Source organism: Pipra filicauda, unplaced genomic scaffold (genome assembly GCF_003945595.2).
Source record: "Pipra filicauda isolate LSUMZ 115617 unplaced genomic scaffold, ASM394559v2 scaffold40_size4127951_pilon, whole genome shotgun sequence".
Taxonomy (NCBI): Eukaryota; Metazoa; Chordata; class Aves; order Passeriformes; family Pipridae; genus Pipra; species Pipra filicauda.
In genome coordinates this window covers 263,499-286,544 of record NW_024104543.1, presented here as the reverse complement: position 1 = coordinate 286,544, position 23,046 = coordinate 263,499, and the positions used below count along the sequence as shown (strand labels likewise).

The 23,046-nt window shown below is 38.0% G+C and overlaps 2 protein-coding genes across 2 annotated transcripts in view; one reads left to right on the top strand and one right to left on the bottom strand.

Moving 5' to 3' along the window:
* Positions 1-23,046, top strand: part of TMEM117 (transmembrane protein 117) — a 195,653-nt gene that overhangs the window by 4,757 nt on the left and 167,850 nt on the right. The window lies entirely within an intron of this gene.
* Positions 16,468-17,472, bottom strand: LOC113982554 (P2Y purinoceptor 1-like). Its single transcript, XM_027710916.2, has one exon. It carries the CDS (start codon positions 17,470-17,472, stop codon positions 16,468-16,470), a length of 1,005 nt encoding a protein of 334 aa, XP_027566717.1.

The window sequence follows — 23,046 nt, the reverse complement described above, 5'->3', positions numbered from 1 at the left end:
CTTGAGTGTCAGTGCTGATGAAACAGCCAGGGACTGTGCAGGCAAGATAGCTGGGGGCCATGGCAGCCATACCTTGTGCTGGCTCGAGTGCTGTGGAACTGTACCCACACAGTGTGTCAGTGGAAATGTGCTGTTGCTTGTGATACATTGTGAGCAGATGGCAGTAGTGTGACTGGAGAGCTGGCTGTATTGCTGACTGATGTGGCCACGCTGGCTGTAAACTAGCTAGCGTGAATAGCAATTGCTTTGATGAGATAATGATGTGGATTTACAGCTTCAGTATATCTCTGTGTGTCCAGAAGTTTTGTACAGCCCATGCTGAAAGATTTTCCGACAGTTATTTGCTACTATTTCAATGTCTTCACTGCCTAGAAATCCCTCCTTTTATTCTTGTGGCCTGTGTATAACTTTTTCTTGTGACCTGTGTATAACTTCCTGCAGTCAGGATACCAAGTGGCACCAGTCAATCTTCCCCTGTCAGATCTTGGCTCACAGTGCAGGCTGCAAACTGAAATTGAAAAGGATTAGTCTGCATATCTCACTTTAAATGAAGAGGAGTGGAAAGGATTTTCTTTCTCTGTGCCCTACCTGCTCTTTGTCCCTTGGCTTCTGTATTTCGTGCTGCTGAGTTTGCATATGAACTAGAAAAATAGCATAGCTAGAACTGTGTCATAATACAGTTTTCCATCTGTGACAGTCACTGTCTGATAGCCATGACTGTCACGGACTATAAAAATAAATGAGCGCAAGCATGCTATGTGTCTAAAAGTGGAAGGAGAAGGGTTCTGGAAACATTATTTAGGCTTCATCACTGAGTTTGCAGAGAGTTAAGGGACTAGTTGAACTATATTGATGAGAAATAGAGATCTCGACTAGAGGACACAGTGGAATGTTTTTTGTTGGAAATATTCATTGAACAGTAATCTTTGAACAGTAACCTCTTTGGGGAATCCTTCAAGATACTGCTCATGACTTAAAACAAGATTAGGAAACAATTACATTTCTCGTTCCTCACTCAAGAAATAGCTTACTTCATTTGATAAATATCTCCCATGATAAATATTCCCAAGGAAAACAGTCCTTATCTAGTACATTCTTTATATCTTTATGGCATATAGTCAGAAGAAACGGAATTTTAACATTGTCTTTTGGCTCTTACCCACCATATTATTTTGATTCATCACTAAGCATATCTTCTATTTGGTTAGATATTGTGTTCTGCTGTGCTTTTTATTTTGAAATGGAAAATGAAAGGTCACAGATGAATACTGGAAGTTTGGGGAAATGAAAAATAAAGATACATACCCTGGGGTTTTTTTGTTCTGTATAAGAGAGTTACTTGAGGAAGGAGAAAGTGGTAATTACTTTGTACTCACTTACAGATTTCTTGAGCTTACAAACTGACTCATTTGATGGCAGTATGCATTCAGAAAATGCATTCAGAAAATGCATTCAGAAAATGCTTTTGCACATTTTTCATATTGCTCTGGGCATCTGTAGCAAAGTGTTTAGTGTATAGAAAGTGTATGTTTTAGTTGTCGCCTGGTCAGCGTATGCACAGTTGCAGTTCTGCACTACAACTTCAGGCCCAAATTCTGAGTTCAGTGGGAGGTATTTTGGCCCAAAGTTCAGGCTGTGTGTTTTGCATCATTGTATATAAACATGATCTATCATGTAGATATAAAATAATCTTTCATTTGAATAGACTTTTTGCAGTATGCACAAATGGGTAGTAGACCTAGAAAAATAATATCTTAATTTTTTCAGTCCAGGATCTTTGCTTTAACTGTTTTCTACATGTACTGATCTTTAGCTTATGCTGCATATTAGATATATCAGTTTTTAAAAACTTGCTTACTACAAAACATGTATGTGTCTACCTGCCCATTTTTCTGATTCTAACTGATTATAAAGATGCATTAAAATCTGATTAAAGCCCGATTACAGAGAGTGTATTTTATTCGACTGCCAGTGAGTGTGCTTAGATTTATATTTGTAAGTTCCTTTCTAAATGATGTAGATGGAAAATAAATATTTAATGTGTTATAAAAAATTGCAGAAACAAAACATATATAGAGCTAAAGCTGTATTTCTTAAAATGGAGGAATCATCATAATAGAGCCAGGAAATTAAAGCTGTTGAATAAATGTTGAATTTATTGGGTTGCTCTCTTACAAACGTTCACAGTATGCAGTTTATTTAAAACTAAATGATAATATGAGCTTCATAGACACTGGGGCAAATAAATAAAGCACTCATTATAGGAATCGCACTGAGCTGTGGATATACACAAATTTTGCAGATTTTTTAATATACAGTACTGCCATGCTGGGAGCAATTTCATGACAGACAGTTTCAAACAAAACACCCACTGAGGACCTGTTGTCTGAAAACATTACTCTTTTTGTCAAACATGTTATCTGGAAGGCTCTAAAAGATGTTGCAAACCACTCAAACCCAGACTCTTCAGTGTCTGCTTTTATGCTGAATTTAAAGTGTGTATCCACTGAAGCAATGAATGTATGCAGATTTCAAGAGGAAATTAGGGAGACTGGGATTTAGTCAGGATGCACTACATAGGAAATGTGAATCTGTTAGGCAGGTAAGACAGTAAATTCATATAACAGTACATATATGATTAATTATATATTAGGGGTCATGTTAGTATAAAATCTGGGAAGTGGTGTTGTTGCTAGTGCTGGCATGTCACTTTCATAGTGGTGTTTATGCAATGGCTGATGAACCAAATGTGATCTGTTTTGCAAAAGAACCTTCCCATAGATGTGATAAGATTTTTGCATGGTTTTTCAGCCAGATTGTTTCCCATTCTTGTTTGATAGTAGTGATAGGAACAGTTGTACCATTATCTGTAGAAACAAATAGTGGTAATACTTGCATAAAATTCTAACCTGACTGATAGAGCATATTCTTTTCAGTTGTCAGCTCTGTCTTACATTACAGTAAGAACTGTCTTTTAGTACCCAGCAACTTTGTTCCTGCTTTTTCTTTTCCATCGATGACTTCAGCCTAATAGAAAACAACTAATCTGATAGCTGGTAAAAAATAATGTCTTCAAGAGCCTGTTTAGTATTTCAGTAACAATGATCAAGTTAACACTGTTGAAGGTATTCAAGGTCTACTGTGATTGCTTCACAGTCAATTCACCTCTTTTGTTTCCAGTAAAATTTTGAAGCCATACAATAAAATTATTTTGGTCCTACAAAATGTGCCAAGGGGCCAGTCTAACAGTTTGCTAATAATAACACACAAATGACTGTGAGCAAGCATTTCTGAGAGCCAGAATCCTCAACAACAACAACAAAAAACAAACAACCAAACAAACATAAAAAGAAGAAGCTCACAGCCAGCCACTGAGTGAGTGCAGGCTCATCAGATTCCAGCTCCGGCAACTTGCCAGTAATTAAGATATCAGTTTATTTTAAACTTTACATCATTCATGAGGGAGACCACAAGTGACCTTTCAAATATAAATGAAAAGCATGCAAGTGACCTCCTGATGTCTTCTTTTACTCTTGTATTTTTAGAAGAGCCGTAACATCTCACTGCTTCCTCTCTTCATGCTCAATGAGAAAACTGCTGTTGTTTGCATTTAGCCTTAGTTGTGGAATTAGTCTCTGGGTAGTAAATTATAGAGTTTAATTGGAGAGATATAGGTAGCAGCTACAAAAAGATTATTCTCTCTCCAGTGAAAGCTTTGATTCGGCTGGAGGTACATATCCCATTCCTCAAGCAGCAGCGTGAGAGTGTGAGAAGATCTACGTGTGTCAAATTTTACATAATGGGAAAGCACTAGATAATATTTAGCATCCAGTGAAAACTAAAAATAAGTTCATTGCTACTTTATATTGATGTGTCAAATCTGTGTTTTGATCTTTTTGACATGACTGTCAGATTTTCCTTTCCGATTGAGTCAGGGAGTGATTTTGGAATGATGCCTGCCACTTATAGCAGTAATATATCTCCATTCCCCAATTTCCAGAAATAGAAATGAGCTTATTCCTAGCAGACACAGCCTGATGGGCATAGTGCAGGTGCAGCCTAGTGCAGGAGCAAATTTCTTCTATCCTTATTCCATACAATGAGGAGATGGAAAGGATGTTAGTGTGGAACATGACCTCACCATGTGCCTGCTGGAGAGCCCCAAGGAGAACATGATTTCCTTGGTCAGAGTGACATGAATCATAGAATCAGCTGGCTTGGAAAGTACCTCTGATATCATTAAGTCCAACTCTTGATCTAACACCGCCATGGTTACAAGACCATGGCACTAATTGCCACATCCAGTCTCATCTTAAAAACCTCCAGGGCAGCCCATTCCAGTGCCTGATTACTCTCTCTGTAAAGAATTTCTTCCTAATATCCAACCTAAACTTCCCCTGGCAGAGCATAAGACCATGCCCTCTTGTCCTACTGCTGGTTGCCTGGGAGAAGAGACCCACGCCCACCTGGTTACAACCTCCTTTCAGGGAGTTGTAGACAGCGATGAGATCTCCCCTGAGCCTCCTCTTCTCCAGGCTAAACAACCCCAGCTCCCTCAGCCTCTCCTCATAGGACTTATGTTCGAGTCCCTTCACCAGCCTTGGTGCTCTTCTCTGGACACGCTCCAGCACCTCAATATCCTTCCTGAGCTGAGGGGCCCAGAACTGGGGGTCTTTTGCATACAAAACAACATTTCTCTTTGTGTGATTTTGCTGGGACTCCAAGTCAGCCTGTGCACCTGCCTTACAAAATTACATTTCTTTGTTTTGTTGGTTTTTTTTGTTTGTTTCCAAAATGAAAAAAATCTTCATTCTGGCCCTTATAAAACTTTGAATACATCCTCAGGATTTAAGAACTATTTAGCAATTAGTAAATGTACTTGCTAACCAATGTGACTTTTGAGGACGAGGGATCAGTAATTGTTCGCTATGACACAGGTAGGGGAGAAACACAGTATTTCTAAATGTGACTGCTGAGATGTATGAGACACATACCCTAATTTCAGATGCTGAAAAATAGAATTTTCTACTTTATTCTCTTTTCAACAGAGGGGGAAGTACTGCTTTCCCCACTGAGTGGCTCTTGCCAGGGGATGACAGGAACAGCAGAGACTTTTCTGCTTTGAGGATTCACACTCTAGCTGGTACCTTCATGTGGGAAAGGAGTCTCCCAAGGGCAGATTGGACGTCTGGGTAGAGGTAGCTGCAGAGCCTTGAATTCATCTTTCGTCTGCAGTATTGGGGTGGGATCTTTCAAAGTCGCCAGCTGCTCAGGGCTTTTCAGGCTCACTTATGCACATGATGCACATAATGTTTTCTATTTCTAGGCCACTGATGCAATGTCTACTAAGAAACACACTTTCATTTAATATTAAAGCAAAGAAGACTCTAAATCTGTACAAGATTTAGCTAAAGTCAGACATGCTAAACAAATAATGAAAATAATAATTAGGGCAGTGAGAGAGTAAAGAGATGAGGCAGGATAAAGGAAAACATTCCTAGAGAGTCACAGCAGCAACAATATTTAATTTTAGCTTACTTAGTAAAAGGCCTAAAAATTGAGCAACTACAGTTTTAATTAACAAAACCCCCCAAATATCCTAGCTCTTTTGCTAATCTGTGCTCATAGATTTAAGTGACAAAAAACCATAACAGTGTAATGTACTGGAGGTGTAGAAAAGGAAGAATAAACTGAAAACTAGTATTTTCTGTGGAACTTCTGTGGAATTCCTGACCTGGGGAATTCGGGGCTTAGCACAATTTTGTGTCACTTTCATACAGCAAGTAAAAAAGTCTTTGCAAACAGTTTTCTCCATACCTACCACTTTGCATGATGTCCTCCTTGATGCATACCAGCTTAGATTACTTTGAAGTGATTTGGGGCTCATATCCCACGAGCATCCTCTCTGTGGCAGCCAAAGGTGGAGCAATTTTTATCTAAATTAGAAGTGACTTCTCTATGACTTATCTAAATTCACAGAGTAAAACAGGAGTGCTACTCTCTTGGGGATGTCTACAGATTTTCATCTCAGGCTGCAGATAAAAAAGCAAACTTCTCTTGAGACTATGTTTCTGATTGCTGTGCCAGGGCACGTACCAGACCAAATGCAAGTGTCAGTGGTCTCTTCAGAGGTAAGGGCTACAGTGCATATGCAAAGAATTTACCAAGGCAGTCTGTGTGTACCCAGAGGTTATCAGAGTGCCATTCTGGCTATCAAGCTAAATTGGAACTTGGTTGAGGCTCATATAAGATTGTGTATGAAAGATGAGTTATTGGTCCTTGGATTTCTAGATGCAGCTTGATATACCAATACTGTTGGTGTGAAATTGGTGTAGATTATATGTTTGTGTTTGTATGGTTGTCTTCACTTTCTTTTTTGTGTTAGACTCTCCTTCTGCCTTCAGACAAGTGTTCAAATGTCTGTCAAGGGATGCATTCTGCCTCAAGTTACTCCAGGAATGGGTCTGGTGTGGACTTGGCAATGTTAGGTGTATAGTTAGACTCGATGATAATAAAAGTCTTTTCCGACTCAAATTCTGCTATTCTGTGATTTCTAACTTCACAAAATATGTGGCTCTTTACAATGTGTTGGCTCCAGCATAATTTCCATGCCTCACCTTCCAGCAAAACTGAATGGAGTCCTGCTCAGCAGGAATTTGGGTTTATCAGAAACTGAGTGATAACAGATCTGTTATTTTTATGCTGTTATAATGGTTGTAGCATACAAGGTCCTGCTGTTGTATAGCAGGGGCAGTTTTTGCAATTACAGTCTGTGTAAACAACTGGCCAGAACCACAGCTATTGGAGGAAAATTAGCTTTTAGCAGCAATTCAGACAAATAATTATCTTTCAGCAGAGGAGCACCTTCTAGTGGTATTGAATGAATATAGCAGCTAGTTAAACAGTTCTCTGGATAAGAAGACGTAAATATGCTAGATAAAGAATAATAATTAATATTTCTGTTCACTGTTTTTATGATTAAATTGATAATTCGTTTAAAAACAAAGGAAAAAACCGAGCCTGAGTAGAGAAAACATATATTTGGGAAAATGAAAACTTTTTCAATTACAGTATTCCCTGCTCCTCCCTTCTCCCCTACCAACCTACTAGCTTACTGGCTTTTTATGCACTTACCATGAAATAGTATTTTTGTGTGTTCGAGCTTGAAAACTACCCACCCTTTGGCTTTTTTAGTAATGAAAATTTGGGTTCATTATACATCTGAAAGGAAATTTGCTATGGAACTGTTATTTTATTCAGTTTTGTTGACTGTTAATGCAGTTTCTACAGCCAGTGTATTTCTAGTAGATATGTATTTTGCGATATAGTATTTGCCATGGTTACTTTTGCAAATAACATGGTATCAAATGATTTAAATTCAATTTTTCCTAGGTTACAGTGGATTAGTTGATAATGTGGACTTCTTTCAGTTTGTATGTAGTAGATAATCCTTTTTGGACATGATTACATAGTGTACATCATAAAAATGAATGATATATTATTTCTAGAAAGGTAAATTAAGATTAATAAGCTGTGCTTAATATTATGTCATTGCAGGAGATTTGTGCATTAATGGAATCTAACTGTATGAAACATATTTGTACTTAAATTTTCATGGTGTTCCTCTGAATTTTGCAATTGTGAAAAAACGTCAGGTACAAAAAGTCTGATTTGTGGGTGTTTAAAACAAGACATAACTATTTGCTTTCTAACTCTGTAAACATATTCCTGGGTTATCCAAGTAGGAAACTTGACCTTTTTTTTTCTGAAGAAGTTTTTCAGCATTTGGAAACTTCAGCCCAAAGCTGAAATAGGTCTTGCAAACGTTTTTAACCCATGAAGGCTCATTTCATATCAGTTGTTTTGGTAGATTTGTTGAAATAGTTAGTAGTTTGGCATCCTCCATCCCATGGTAGGAGGGCAGAGGAGTTGTAAGACAACTAGGAACCTGGAGCAAAGTTAGTGGAGTTGCACAGTTGTCAACTGCTTCTATAATTGTGGGCACAGAATTCTGCAAAATATTGCCACGGAGTTACTTATTAGAAGTATGACTGCCTACCATTAGAATGTTTTGAGTCTGGCAGAATATACAGCTTTCCTGTATAAGGTCTATACAGCTTGCGGCACATACTAGTTCTGATATAGGACTTGATTAACTGATTGTACCCCTTTTTGGTGCTCAGATAAGTGTTGATCTGGGTGCATATACAGGTGCTAATTGAGAAATATGTAGCTTATGAAACAACAGTTTTTTCAGCAAATCTGGACAGGCTCAACTCTTAAGTGCGTACCCCTGTATTTCATTGTAGGCCGGAGAGTGTCTTTTTTTGTCACTGAATTATGCTTCCTCTTGATCCCACAGAACCAATTCTCCACTTGTATTTTGCACTGGAAATGCAGACATGCCCAGTAACCCCTGGGAACCCTATTTGTCTGCTGTGAGGTCTAGTCACAGTGTCCATAACAGAAAGCACAAGTTGCAAATACTTATTAAGTCAAAAATAAAACAAACCCCATGATTAATCTGCTTTGTTTTCTGACTCAAAAATGCTTTATAAATGTTTATTTTAAAGGGCTGTGTAGTAGATAGAGTGAAAGCAATTCTATTTACTATTAAAAATAAGCTTGTGAATCAGTTTCAGGAGAAAAGACCAAACAGTATAGAAAAAAACTCATTATTTTGATAAGTCGTTACAGAGTATCATTAAACTGTTATTGAGGAACAGAGTTAGAGCACTGCCCTTCAGAGTTCATAATCAGCATTATACAGCATATAAATGCTGCTAAGTTTCTTTTACCTGCTTTGAAATTGGGATTACAATGAATTCAAAGAAGGAAAACGTAATTTCTGTAGGCACTACATGTAAAGTGATAAAACATTGTAGTTCTAGAATTAAAAAAATAAGGGGGATCATGAAATTACTTTTATAGGTCTGTCAGTTAAAAGAACCCCTCAGGTTTCTTAAAAATGCTAAAAATTCTTAAAGGATAGAGAGTGCAAAATATGATTAATACCTACGTGCCCTCTAACCAACTTGTATTATGCAGTGAGGACATCTACATAGAAATTTTTTTTTCACAATAATTTTGTAACCTGGGATACATTCACATAGAACTAAAAAATTTACACCTCATCAGCAAATGTGCTGGTATTTTCTATTGCTAACGCAGGGTTTTCAGTTACTTCCCCACTAAAAAATGTTCTAAAACATTATAGGAAATCAATATCTATTTTTACAGGTTTCCTTTTATCTGCATCAGCACAATTGTCTAAACCTGCGATAATAACATCAGGAATAGTAAAGTCTATAATTAAAATTATATGCTAAATCTGTATAATGGAAATTAACAGTTGCAGAAAAATTCAGAATTAAGCCTGCTTACACACTGTAATTCTGGCATAGCTTTAAGTCTTCCCCCATTACTTGCATTTTACGACTCTTTCAAGACAGCAGCCTGAGGTATTGCTTCTAGGTAATAGTAATGACATTAATATAAAGCAAAGAGCGAGATGTGGTGCCTTCATGAACCACCCTGCAATGTTTGATATGGCAGGTGGCACTAACCACCACCACCCTACTCTTGGCTGCCTTTGGGTAATCCCTTAAGAAAAGAAAATGTCAGCCCTTTCCTTGCAGCAGCAAAAGTCCATCCTCCTGTTCTTGTTTTGGTATTAAAAGATGAGTGTGCATTCTTTTGAACTTTTCTATTCTTTTCTTCTTTGCAAAATAGCAAGCAATCTTTAAAGGCTGTGTGGCATTTCTAAAATGGCATTTCTTCCTCTAAGGAAGGCAGAGTTCTATACGTTTCGCTTGCATGCCCTCACCTGTGGTCTCTAGTTCAGATCATGCCCTTTAGATCACCAAAATCAGGTAAGACAGACTGCACAAGAGCCCAGTGGAAAGACATCTGGCTACTGATGTCAGTCTTCTGACCAGTGGTGACTTAACTGGTGGGAAACCGGAGATCCTAAGTTCCCGTTGTCCTAGCACATAATGTACTGTTCGAGGACGTCAGTTTTCCAGCTGCGTCAGTAGCTGAGACCTTGACTGTTACATTTTGTGACATTAGGCTGCATTTTACCTTAGACTGCAAAAGCTGAGAACTGCAGTGCTCTGTGATTAAGATTCACTTTTCCCAGCTGGAGGGAGTCCCATCCATGCTGAGTCATGTGAAGAGGAAGGGACTGAGCTGGTAAGTGCTAAGTTCGGAGAAGTCCTAAAAAGAGAGCTTAGGAGGGCTATGGATTTGATAGGTTCCTGCATGAGGCCAGCACATCCCATCATCTCTGACTGCAGGCTCCTGGCAGAGTGCAGGGAGACTTGGCTTCTCAGAGTCTTGGATCTTTCTCTAAGGCAGGAGCAGAGAAGCTACATTTCTTTACAAGGCCGATGGTGGACTTAGCCATATTACATGCCTCTGCTCTGGTCCCTCCAGCTACAAATCAGTCTAGGCATATTTTTTCTTCTGTCTGTGGAGTTTTGGCTTCCACAGATGAAAGCAGTGTACAAAGGGGAAGTATTTTAATAGTGTTGTGATATTGTTTGTTATATCTTTTTGACAAGTGAGATATTTCTGAGGCATGGAAAAGAAAAACTTTGCTATTGGAATACATTCACTTATGTATATTGAAGAGAAAACCAAACTTGCAGGAACATTTGAACATTTTCATTTAAAAAAGGTAAACTCCCGTCTTAGTAAGTGAACATTTCAGGTAGTTTCTCTGTGAGATGAAAATACTATAAGGACAAATAGAGAACATAAATATTGCTTTCCTTGGCAGCTTTGGGACATTTGTAGCAAAATTTCTCTCTTCAACTCAGAGATTTTTGTTTTAACAAGTTTTGCTTACACAACTGCTGAATTTACCGTAGTAAATGAGAAAGTTGTTCCTCTGACAACCACTGAGCGTGTTCATAAAGGGTCAAATCTTTCAGGTCATGGTCTATCTTGTGTTCCTCTAGTACATATTATGAAGATTTTAGAATATCTAGCAAAGGTACATGAAAGCTACCTAGACCTTGTAGTCAGTTTTGTAGGCTAATATTATTATTACAACATTCAATAATGTGTTCAAACTTGTAATAGTTAGGCATTTAACTGGATACCATGTTCTCAGATTTAATCTAAACAAAGATCTGTATGAAACCAGTATTGCAACATACTTGTCATAGTAGATGATGTTGACTTTGGCTCTTAGCTGTTTAGTTTATTGCTTGCTTATTGTAGCAAAATGGAATAAAATTCTCTAATTTTTATTTGTTTATGTCATTCTATCTGGGTAATATTATAATAAAATATTTTAGGAGCATGTATTTCAAAGTAAAAGTATGACCAAGTAAATATGAACAGATGTCTTGTGCCTTTTAACTCTTATTTAGTAGAATACTTGATTTCAGTCAGAACATTAGCATTAGTTCAGCCTAGGTGAACAAAAATGCTTTAAAAAAGTGTCTTTACTTGACTGTATAATCATTTATAAACGGAAAAACAAATGTCTAGAACCCTTGTCAGCTTAGGGTGTATTCACAGGTGAGTATCATGGGAAAGGGACTAGCTGAGGGTAAGAGAGGGAAAGATTTTTCAAGAGATTTGTGTCCTGAAGATGTTTTTTAAAAGATTACATGGTGTCTTTAGACTCAGCCCAGGACAAGGCATGTTATGTCCAGGCTGGCAGAACAGATGACAGAGGCACTGTGACACAGATGAATTTTGTAGCAATACCCCCATCTGCTTTTTTCCCTGCCGTTCTTCATTATTCAGTGTTGGTTGGAACTAATCTTTTCAGAAGCGTTAGGTGGTTTCTTCACTTTTCCTTCCCCTTTTTCTCTTATGCGTGTGAGTACTTTGGGACCTCTGTTATAAATGGCTTTATTGACAGATAATTATTCAGCTTTATAGGCCATGTAGGAAACAGATGTGGAGGTAAGGATTTACTTGTGTAGCACAGTTTATTCCATATTTTTCTTTCAGTGGTACACAAGAAGGAGCAATGCAGAAAAACGGATCGTATTAGAATCTGAGAGTCCAAACAGTTTGTCCCTTGTCCTGCCAGCTGAGCCCAGAACAGTGAACTGAGGAGCTAGGATGCCCACCTTACTCAGTCCTGCATAAGTGAACTGGAGGAGTCTCCAGCGTGCTCCTGCGTGTTCCCAGCGAAGAGGTTACTGGGGACATGTTGGCTCTATCTCTTGTTCATGTTCTTGGGGGCAGGAAGGATCAAAGGATACGCAACAGAAATCAATACTGCCTGGATAAAATCCTAGAATCATTTAGTTTGGAAAAGACTTTTAAGATCATCAAATTCAACCATTAACCCAGCACTGCCAAGTCCACCGTAAAACCATGTCCCTGAGTTCCACATCTACATGTCTTTTCAATACCTCCAGGGATGGTTACTCAACCACTTTTCTTTGTAGTCTGTTCCAGTGCTTGACAACCTTTTGGTGAAGAAATTTTTCCCAATATCCAATCTAAGCCTCCCCTGATGCAACTTGGGGCTATTTCCACTTGTCCTGTCACTTGTTACATAGGAAAAGAGTCTGACTGGACCTCACTGCACAACCTTCTGTCAGGTAGTTGTAGGTCACCCCTGAGCCTCCTCCAGGATGAACAGCTCCGTCAGCTGCTCCTCCTAAGACGTGTGTTCCAGACTCTTCGCCAGCTTTGTTGCCCTTCTCTGAACACACTCCAGCACCTCAAGGTCTTTCTTGAAGTAAGGGGCCCAAAACTGAACACAAAATTTAAGGTGTGGCCGAACAATCACTTCCCTGGTCCAGCTGGTGACACTATTTCTGATACAGGCCAGGATGCCATCGGCCTTTTTGGCCATCTGAGCACACTGCTGGCTCATGTTCAGACAACTGCCGACCAAAACCCCTAGATCCTTTTTGCTTGTCAGCTTTCCAGCCGTTCTGCCCCAAGCCTGTAGCATTGCATGGGGTTGTTGTGACCCAAGTGCAGTACTTGACACTTGGCTTTGTTGAACCTCATGTAATTGGCCTCGGCCTATCAATATAGCCTGTCTAGATCCCTCTGCAGAGCCTGCAGCAGATCCTAGCTGATCCTAGCAGATCATACCCTCCAGCAGCTCAAGACTCCCAGCCAGTCTGGTGTTGTCTGCTAAATGACTGAGAGTACACTCGATCCCCTCATTCACGTCATTGATAAAGATAGTAAACAGGACTGGCCCCAGTACTGAGCTGTGAGGAACACCACTGGTGACTGGCTGCCAACTAGATGTCACACCATTCACCACCACCCTCTGGGCCTGGCCAGCCAGCTGGTTTTTTTACTCACCAATCCAAGCCATGAGCAGCCAGTTTCTCCAGGAGAATGCTGTGGGAAGCAATGTCCAAGGCTTTACAAAAGTCTAAAGGGACGAGATCCACAGCATTTCCCTCATCCACCAAACGTGTGACCCATAGAAGGAGACCAGGTTAGATACATACTATTTCATGGTAATTTTTATGTTCTGAGTTGGCTGAGGTCCAGATTCACACCTGCAAAAACATATCCCTGCCTGTTTACTTCCTCAGTCCTTCCTTCTCTGGTTGCTGGCACAGCACTGTAAGTGCTCCTTGATACTCTCCCAGGCCCACAATGGCAATTACTGGCATAGCTCCATCATGTGTGCCCTGGACCATGGAGCTCTTTGTTGGGGTGATGCAGACAGAGTAGTGAAAAGCATCTCATTTTGCATATTTCTATGTGAGTATACTGCACAGTTCAGCCCCACTGAAAATATAAAGGTCATCCTTGTTTAGTTAAATGCATTTTATATTCTGATTGCCTGACCAGATTGAAATTTCTCCCTAGTTTTGTTTTGCTTTTGAGTCAGACTCACACTGACTTTAAAGCATTTCCTTATTGTTACCTTAGTTTTTCTTTTTACATCACTAGACTTTGCTTGACAATCTCTGCAATCTGCATTTATGCTGCTTGCAAAAGACACTGCATAGGAATTGTGGAAGGGTTTTCTGTGAAGCTCTTTGATTATTGTATTTGTCTTGAACTCACTGGAGGCTTTCAATCCAATATTTAATTAAAATTTTTAATTTTATTCTTTCCAACTTTGAGTATTTTTAAGCACAGTCTGCATTCATATGTGTTGTAAAGGCAACACTTCAAGAGGAAACAAATCTAATTATTTTCCAAAATCAGGAAGTGAGTTTGATAATATTTTTCACAATTTCTTCTGAGTTGAATGTTTCTTTCCTCTTTAACAACAAATCTTTCTAATGACACTTGCTTAATATGTAATAGTAACATTAACTTCTATATAGTAGATGTTACCCAATAAGAGTAAAATTATCTGTCTGAACAGAGAAACAACTGTTATTCTATTAAAAATCTCAAGAAAATTTTGACAAGTTTTTGGTATAAGCCAGTGTTGTCTCTCCTGAAAAAGCTCACATATTAGAAGTCCTGGCAAGTAAAAGCTGAAAATCCCTGAGTCCCAGAGGTGTGAAGTTATCTTTTGTAGCCAGATGTGCAGTGAGTTTTCATGTTTAGTTTTGTGTATAGAAAAGCGTATTTTGGTCCCACGTTGAATTTTACTCAGCCAAAACACAGGCACTAAATTGCTGAAGCAATACTGAGGTGTAGAAAGGAAAACGAAACAGTGTATTTGTGCCTTTAAAGATAAATTGAAACATAAAACTGGCAAGTGTTCGATTTTGGAAATAGCTTACAGTTTACAAGTTTGGGTGCAATCTGGTGGGAGCAATAAACTCATTGAGTCCAGAACTTCACACTTATCTCTGCTGTTCTATCCTTTTCATGCTGGGAACACCTTTGTCACTAAATGACATTGCCATTGTTTCTTTATCAGTCTGAGAAGTGTATATAGGTAATTGCCCATGGATGCCCATTCGTGAGTTAAAAAGCTCTGTTTCTTATGGAAGCCAATGCAATGTTAATAACCTTCTCATGTTTCCAATAGACAATTCATGTGTTTTAAAAAAAGTTAATATTTTTAAAATAAGAGAAATTGAAAGATTAAGAAATTATCAAAGGAAAAAAGCAGGACTTAGAATATAGGCATGCAGTTATTCTGTGGGATGTTGTGAGTGTGGTAGTACATCCAAACACTTGTAAAGTGTTTCAGATTATCAGTACCAGGTTCTTCATTTCATGTCACAGTTAAAGAAAATTAAAAAATAAAGTTTTTCTAGATTTTATACATACATATATATTTAGTCAATACAATTGAAACATACAACAAGAGAGATTCAGTACCCATGTAAAATAGAAATATTTTCAAATAGAGACATGTGAAGACAAAATTATATTAAAACTAAATAATTAAAGAATTAAGACACTGTACAAAGTATATTAAAATATACTTTGTCACGAGTACCTTCTGAAAGTAAAGGTAATGTGCTCACTGATACATGGGCTTTTATAATTAACAGAGTAATATGTGGAACTTGGCTAAAAGACAAGTCAGCAGGTGGCTGATCATTGGAACATGATTATTTTGCCCATATAATATGATGAAAGAACACGTATATAATGACTCTTGAAGGTGGATGTTGTGATGACTATCTGTTGTGCTGGTTTAATGATTAAAGTACATTGTAGTCTAATTACCTTAGGCTGTCCTGAAACTGTGATGCTAAGACACGAAAGGAACAGAAGAAGCACTCCTGTATAGCAGCATGTCTTACCCTTCTTGTGGCTCAGCCACTTTTGTATTTCAGAACACTTTTCCAGTGCACACTTCTCACTGTTGAGGAAATCAGAGTTCATGGCAGAACACATGCTCCCCTGAAGCAGAACACTAATGACAAACAACTGTAGTTGCCTAGGATTTGGGGGACACCCCTATCAGTTGGGAAGCCTTGCTGCCTCGGGGAAGGCTTAGCAAAGCTCTTTAATCCATGCCTATTTACTTTGTGAACAGAATTACTGTGTCTCTGACTATCCGCAGGGACTTTATCTTACTATTTGGTTTTTGTTTGTTTGTTTTTGGAAATCTGCTACACTTTACTGGGTTAATGAGGTTCCACTGGCAGTGGAACTCTAGTGCAAGCAGCATTAAAATGAAGTACTTGTAGAAAGCCTCTCTGAAAATGTTCGAGGAGTCCAGCTGTAAGCATCATGATAGTTATTAATTGCACAATCCAATCACAGCAGCCCTTACAAACTGATGAAAAAATAATTAACAGAAACTATAAGGAGGCTCCTCATCACTATCTGCACTTAATCTTACTGTATTTTTCTGTCCAAGAATTAAAGGAGCTACTTAGAACTTTTGGTAGTTTTTCATATTTATAGCACGAATATTTAAAATGCCAGTTCTGTAAAGGTGGGAGTTGCTACTGTTTCTTTTAATGTTAAGTTTTACTCTGCATTTATGTGTATTATTGCTTATTCAAGAGATAGCTGTACAATATAGAAGAAATTTTAAATGGATCTGATGACACAAAGCAGTTGGAGATGTGAATCTTTGTAGACTAGTGTTTACGTCATTGTTCTCGGGGCCAGAGTGATGTCCCTTACTCTTCTTGTCAGACAACTGCAGCACTGGCATTTGAGATGACATTTTATACTTTTAGTTCTTTGATAGAATGTCTTATTTGCTACCGTAAAAATGATTGGATCAAGACAGCTGTTGATGCTGCAGATGATCTCTGTGACTTTGTAAATGGCACTTAATGTGCTTATATTCCCACAGAGTGGTTTACAATTAATTCTGTAAATAATTATCACCGTCATCATAACATGGTAAGGTATGAAAGAAACAGCAAATACAATCATAGCAGCTGAAATCAGCAACAGAGGCCTAACAAGTCTGTTCCTTCTTTGCTGACGTTTACTGAGTCGTAGTAGTGCTTTGAGAGTCAACATATAGCATGTAAAGATAATTGTGGCTGGAATTAGGAATCTCAATAGAATCTTGGAGAGTAAGAATGGCACTACAAAGTGTAAAGATCCTTCAGTGGCATCCAGGTCATTTATGATGTCAGGCTGTCTTCTAGCTGCAACTGTGTAGTAGATGTCAGGCATCGATGCAATCACTATGAAGATCCATACCCCGATAGTGCAAAACACAGCCTTTCCTTTGCCCCACCATGTTAATGAAGTGATAGGATGGACAGCACCTATGTATCTGTCAAAACTGATGAGTGCCAGGAAATAGACACTTCCATAGACGTTAATACTAAAGAATAGTCTTATGATCTGATAAAATGCTTGACTGAAATATACAGATAACTTCTGGATATTATAATATACTGAAAAAGGTGCCATGAGAGTCCAAGTAAAGTCACAAAGTGCCAAATTAAAGAGAAATATGGTATTGGTCGTCCATGTCTTCATGCAGTAAACATAATGTCGTAGTGCAAGTATATTGCCTAGAAATCCTGTTAATAAAGAGAAAAGGCAAACCAGAACCAGCAAATAACAGTACCACTCCAGCTTAGGATTTCTGTTGCAAATTAAAATAGTGCATGTATCATTCATCATCTGTCCATGGAGTATGCCTGAAGGAAAAAGAGAGACCAACAGCCTTTAAAATAAAAATTGAGTTGGATGTATTAAATTTAAAATTCAAAAATTTTAAATTAAATTCAGTATGTTTGAACTGGCAAAAGAATTCAGAACGTAGTATGATGTACAACCTCTCCTCTATCTGAAAAAAATATGAATTCCAAATATACTTAAAGCTTACTCTACAACACCCACACAAGCAGATCTTCATAAACTTTTATGCAAGGCTTTATATACTTTCGTCTCCACTATTTAACATTGTGTACAATGGATGAGAGAAAAAAAGCACGCATTCTCAAGTAACAGCAACCTTGCTCTCAAGTAAGGCCGACCATTTAGCTGGTCTCCAATGTATCTGTAAGTATCTTTGGAAAAAGCAGAGGAGATGACAGAAGGACAGTAATTGCCCACGCTCATTCCATCATTGCTTTGATTGCCTTGAGTATCCATACTGGGCCTAGAGGCATGTTTAATGTGGGCAGCTGTGCAGTGGGCTGTGACTGAGGTCAAGAAAACAGTGTCAAAACAAATCAGGAGGAAATTCTGCTTGTGGTAAAGGCCACAGCAACCTTACCATCTAAAGCACCAGACAAAGTGCCTTTTCTTTTTTTCCTTTTTCTCTGATTTTCTTCTTTAAATAATTTTCCTGTGCTGAAAACATTGTGCTTTTGGTGGGGTTAGAGAATTAATTTTGTCTAACTCTTTATGGTCCATTTGGTGTCAATTCATGTTATGGAATGTGTGGAATATAGATCTGTAGTGTATTTTTCAAAGCGAGTGTTTTAAGCTTATAATGTCTTATGCTTAATTTCATTGATTACTTCTCATAAAAGCAAAATAAAGGCTGGAATATTCTGTCAGAATGAGCTGTCACCATTTGCCCTTCGTTATGTTTCTATAAACTTTCTGCAGATGCAGCAGGTGCCAAACTGTAAGGTCTGTCCAAGTAGAAGCTTTGTATGAGGGTCATCCAAATAACTTTATAGGATGACAGGATAAAATTTTCCTCAGTACAGATCACACTTTGAATGGAAGACAGGACTTTTTCAGAATGTTATTGACTCCTTGAAAATTTCAAAATATCTTCAAGTATTTAGTTGGAAATAGTGTTTTTTTCTAATGTAGTGTTTTGCTTTCATGTCAACCTTAGTACAGTAAGTCTTTTCCAAAGGTATGTTCACAGACATGGGTCAAAATATAGCAAACATGAGCTGCAGTGAACACCTGCTAAATAAAGGCTGTGTTATTGTGCTTTGCAAATTTATAGTCGACTCAGTAACCTGACAAAAAACTGGTTCAAACTGTACTCAACGAAGTTAGGAAGGAAAGTTGCTTCTCTAGAAGCTCAGCAACAAAGGCAGTCAAATGACTTTCCAGGTAATGAATATGGATAGAAAGCCATCTGTTCTACTCACAGTGTGGGGAGTGTTTGCTCTATAAATGTATTTTCTTCAGTATTGAAGTACTGGACTTTAACCTAGGGTAGCTATACTCTCCCTTTTCCATAGCCTTTGTGAATGTAAAAATTACATGAACTGTGTAACTTTTTTTCTTCAGCTGAATTTTGTAAGATATCCCTGTAAATTCTTTAAAATAGCCATCCTGATAGGTGAAACACAATTAAGTAACATTTTCTTACGATGTGATAAATTAAAAGGGGTTTGAATATGTATAGGAAAGTTATATTTTCCTAAAATCCCCTTGGCTATAGGTCATGTGTTCTTTGAATCAAATGGTATTTCCTACCTCTCTGCCTTCCTTTTCAATACTTAAGAATGAAGGCACTGAACACTTGATTCTAAGTTGTGTTGACTGTATAAATAAGTCCTAAACTGGCTACAGACAGCACGGCCGTAGCTGCATGAGGGAATTGTAATGCCAGGTTCCTGAGCTTATCAAGCTCCTGGGCAAAGACTATAGGTAGATCTAAATAGAGGGAGGCAAACAGCTGTTCCACCTGCTCTGCTTTGCTGTAGGTTGGCTGGATAAAGTCGGGGTGTGTAGCCTTATGACTATGTTAGGGCAGTTACAGAACTGAACTAATAAATCTCCTATCCCCTTCATCACCTTCAGTTTGCTGGGCTGCACTCAGCGTTGAGCTATATGAAGTAAGTTATGTAGTTGGAGAGGGTGGAGCTGCCTGGCTGTGTAAGGTGCATTTGGAGCTCAAAGAGTCATTAGAAAGTATGTCCGTGTTTGTGTAGGTGTTTCCCAAGCATCTACGGTGGTATATATATTTGAATTTTCTAAAATACTTTTACTGTCTCCTATTAATTCTTTGTATTATGGTAGAGCTTAAAGACCGTAAACAAGACTTCAAACAGTGTGCTTTGCAATTGATCAGGGAGTGACTTACAGGGTGGACACAGGGAAACGGGTGCAGAGATAAAAAGAATCTTTCCTGGGGTAACTTAATAAGCAAGAGAAGAACACAGGGGATTTGACTCCCAGCTTGCTGCTATAACAAGATCTGGTTTTCTGTCAGAAAAATTTAAAACCTTATACAATCAAGGACACAGTTTGACTGCATGTGGGAAGATGGTCGGCATGTCCTGTTCTATCCTGAGGCCATTGGAGCTACCCCGATGTCCAGTAGATCTGCATATGTGCTGTAATAATTTTCAGAAGTGACTTTTTTTTAATATCAGAAAATAGCAAGTTTTCTGTCTACTGTCTTAGCACCAACGGAATAACTTGAGCTACAGGATGTGACTAGATTGTTGTTACAGTTCAAATCCAAAATTTTGTATCTGTAGTTTAGGAAAACTTTTTTTTCCTGAACATTACAGTGTTCACTGCTAGGTTCATGCATTCTTAAAGTCAGCCACATACATACACATAGAGTGGCAGAATGAGCAAGAGCAAAATGACATTATATTATGCTTATGTTGTTAGTGCTGACTAAGAGCAGACTTGCCAAACTTTGATGAAAGTAGGATTGGTTTTCAAGGTTAAAAAATACTTCCCATTTATTGAGATTAATTTTTCAGCTGAACGGTTTCAGCCATTGATGACCATGAACATTAAAAGGACAGAAAGAGCAATCACATGATGAGGCATCCAAAATTAAAGGAATACATCTGATTTGATGAAGAGCTTGGTATTAGAATATTACACATATGCCCAGGAAAGGGTTGGAGTTTGTGGTTTCTATCACTCCTAATTAAGATAAGAAACCATGCTAAATTTATGAGTAAGAACTCAATGTTTCTCTTGTTTCTGCTTCTACAGTCTAAGAAATCCAACCATGCTATGGGCTGTGGATCTAAAAATGCTAGAAAAGCTTTAGTTTTTAAAAAAGTGTCCTATTAGACTCAGTGTTTTGTATCTGCCTATTGAGTTGTCTCTTCTCCTGGACTGAAAAGAAATAGTTTAGATCTGTGACTCTCTGACAATATCTACAAGCTCTCTCTCATCATCCCTGGCAGCATTTATATGCTGCCGGAGAAAGTCAAGCAGGTTTCAGCTGATGAGCTGATTTACTGCCTGGTTTGTTGCTGGACCATAAATCCTGAAGTCTCTACTACCCTGTGTTCCCTTTGTACCTGTGGTGTGGTCTCCAAAGCCTTGGAAAAGATAGAAAACCTGTTTTCAGTAAAAAATTATGTTTTGAGGAAACTTCTTTGAAGAAACATTTTGTCACTGAAAGGAATCTTGATTTTTGTATATAACTAATTATAGTTCAAAATTTTATCACTGGTGGTCATTAATATGGCATTTAACTTGTGTTTGAAAAGTTCCATTAGGCTTAGCACATTTATTTGGTTATTTTTAAGTATATAATTTAGTGTGTGTAAATATAGCCTAGGAACTATGTTCTTCCCTGTCATACCTGTTGGGGTATTTTTAATAAGGTCATAATAACCAATTAATTTGTCCTGAAGTAACAAAAAAAATATTAAAATGAGTCAACAGCTTATTTTGTGTAATATTATTCCTTATCTACTCTCTTTGTTTTTTGCTACTTTTTACTTGCTATTCTTTATAATAAAAGCTGTAGTTTCACATGAACTGTTTTGCTGGAATTACTCTGTTTTGTGTGGCTGTTTGCAACAGCCAAATTTGTATTTTAATCTAGTACAAATTTATTCTAGTTACTAGACAGGTTTTCCAAATTTCTGGCCATTCACACACAAAAATATTTCTCTTATGTGTGCTTTCAAAGTGTAACCTTTTAGCTCATTTTATCAAATTAATAAAGCGTTATACAGAGAGTCCTACATTTTGTTGTAAAAATAACAAGCATTATTGGCAATTATTACTTTAACAACTTACCTGTCAGGTAATCATCTGATGCATTCCATTTTAATTTCAACTGAATTGATATGAAAGGATATATAATGCAATGCAAGTACTAAGTGGAGCATTTAACGTATTCTAGTTCAACTGCATTTAGCATGTTATACATACCGGTATGGTGGGAACAATAAGTAATATCAGTAGTATTTGTATGCAGTTAGGTAAGAAGATTGTGCTAATATCCAATTACTTTCTTCTTAATGAGTTGATTGGTCTTATGATTAAGGTAGTATTTCTTTCATTAAAAAATTCTGTTCATGTTCAACTTACTTGAGAGTGAGAGTTAGTGAAGTCCTATATGACAAACATAAGCTACAGTAGAAGGAAAGTTAAGATGTAAGAATTTCCCTACTGAAGATGGTATTTATGAAAAAGTTGTTTTAAGAATATAAAATTTATACATATGTTTATATATTAATCAGTGCGTAATAACTGAATAGGGAACAAATTATTGCTTTGGAGATTACAGGTACAATGGATATTTATTAAATCTTTCTCTTACCTGTTTTAGAAAGGTTGGAATTATCTGTTTTACAGAAGTCTAGGTTCCAGTCTGTGCTTTTTCTGTCCATTAATCTGAACCTCCTGAAATCACAACTCTATTTTGCGAGTCCTGTTTATAATCCAAGGTGGCAGTAATATTCCATATGCAATGGCAGCTGCTCAGAGAGCAGGTGTCAAACTGCAAGGGAAATATCTTTTGTCATTAAGCCCCTCCTCTCAGTAGGTCAGGATAATATGCTATTGCCATAGCAGCTTCTGCTTGATTTTTAAGAAAGGACAGACTTATTACACATCCTCAGTCTAGCTAGGCCTGGGCTGTCATTGTTTCCAACAGTGAAAGAGAAGAAGAGTACAGGGGCTTGAGGCCCCTGTGTATATATATGTGTGTTTGCTCTTTCCCTTTCTTCCCCTTTCTTCAGTGCCAGAATCCTCGTTACTGCTGCTCTACTACTGGACTGGTCTGCGGACCTGCTCTTGCTCCATCATAGATCTTGATTCATCCCCCTGTACCTATCTATCACTTCCTGCCTCACAGTTCCCATATTATTCCAAATTTTGGCCTTGTCAGAGAACTCCCATTCTTCAAGATTTTGCTTACTCCAGAGCTCAAATCCTGCCTACCACTTCAGCCCATAGCCCATGTCTGGTCCAGGTCCTCCAGTCTTCCTGCCCAAGACCTGCATCTCCAGTCTTCAGCAGCAAATACAGTCCTGGGATTTTCCTGTCTGACTGCCTGAATGAACACTT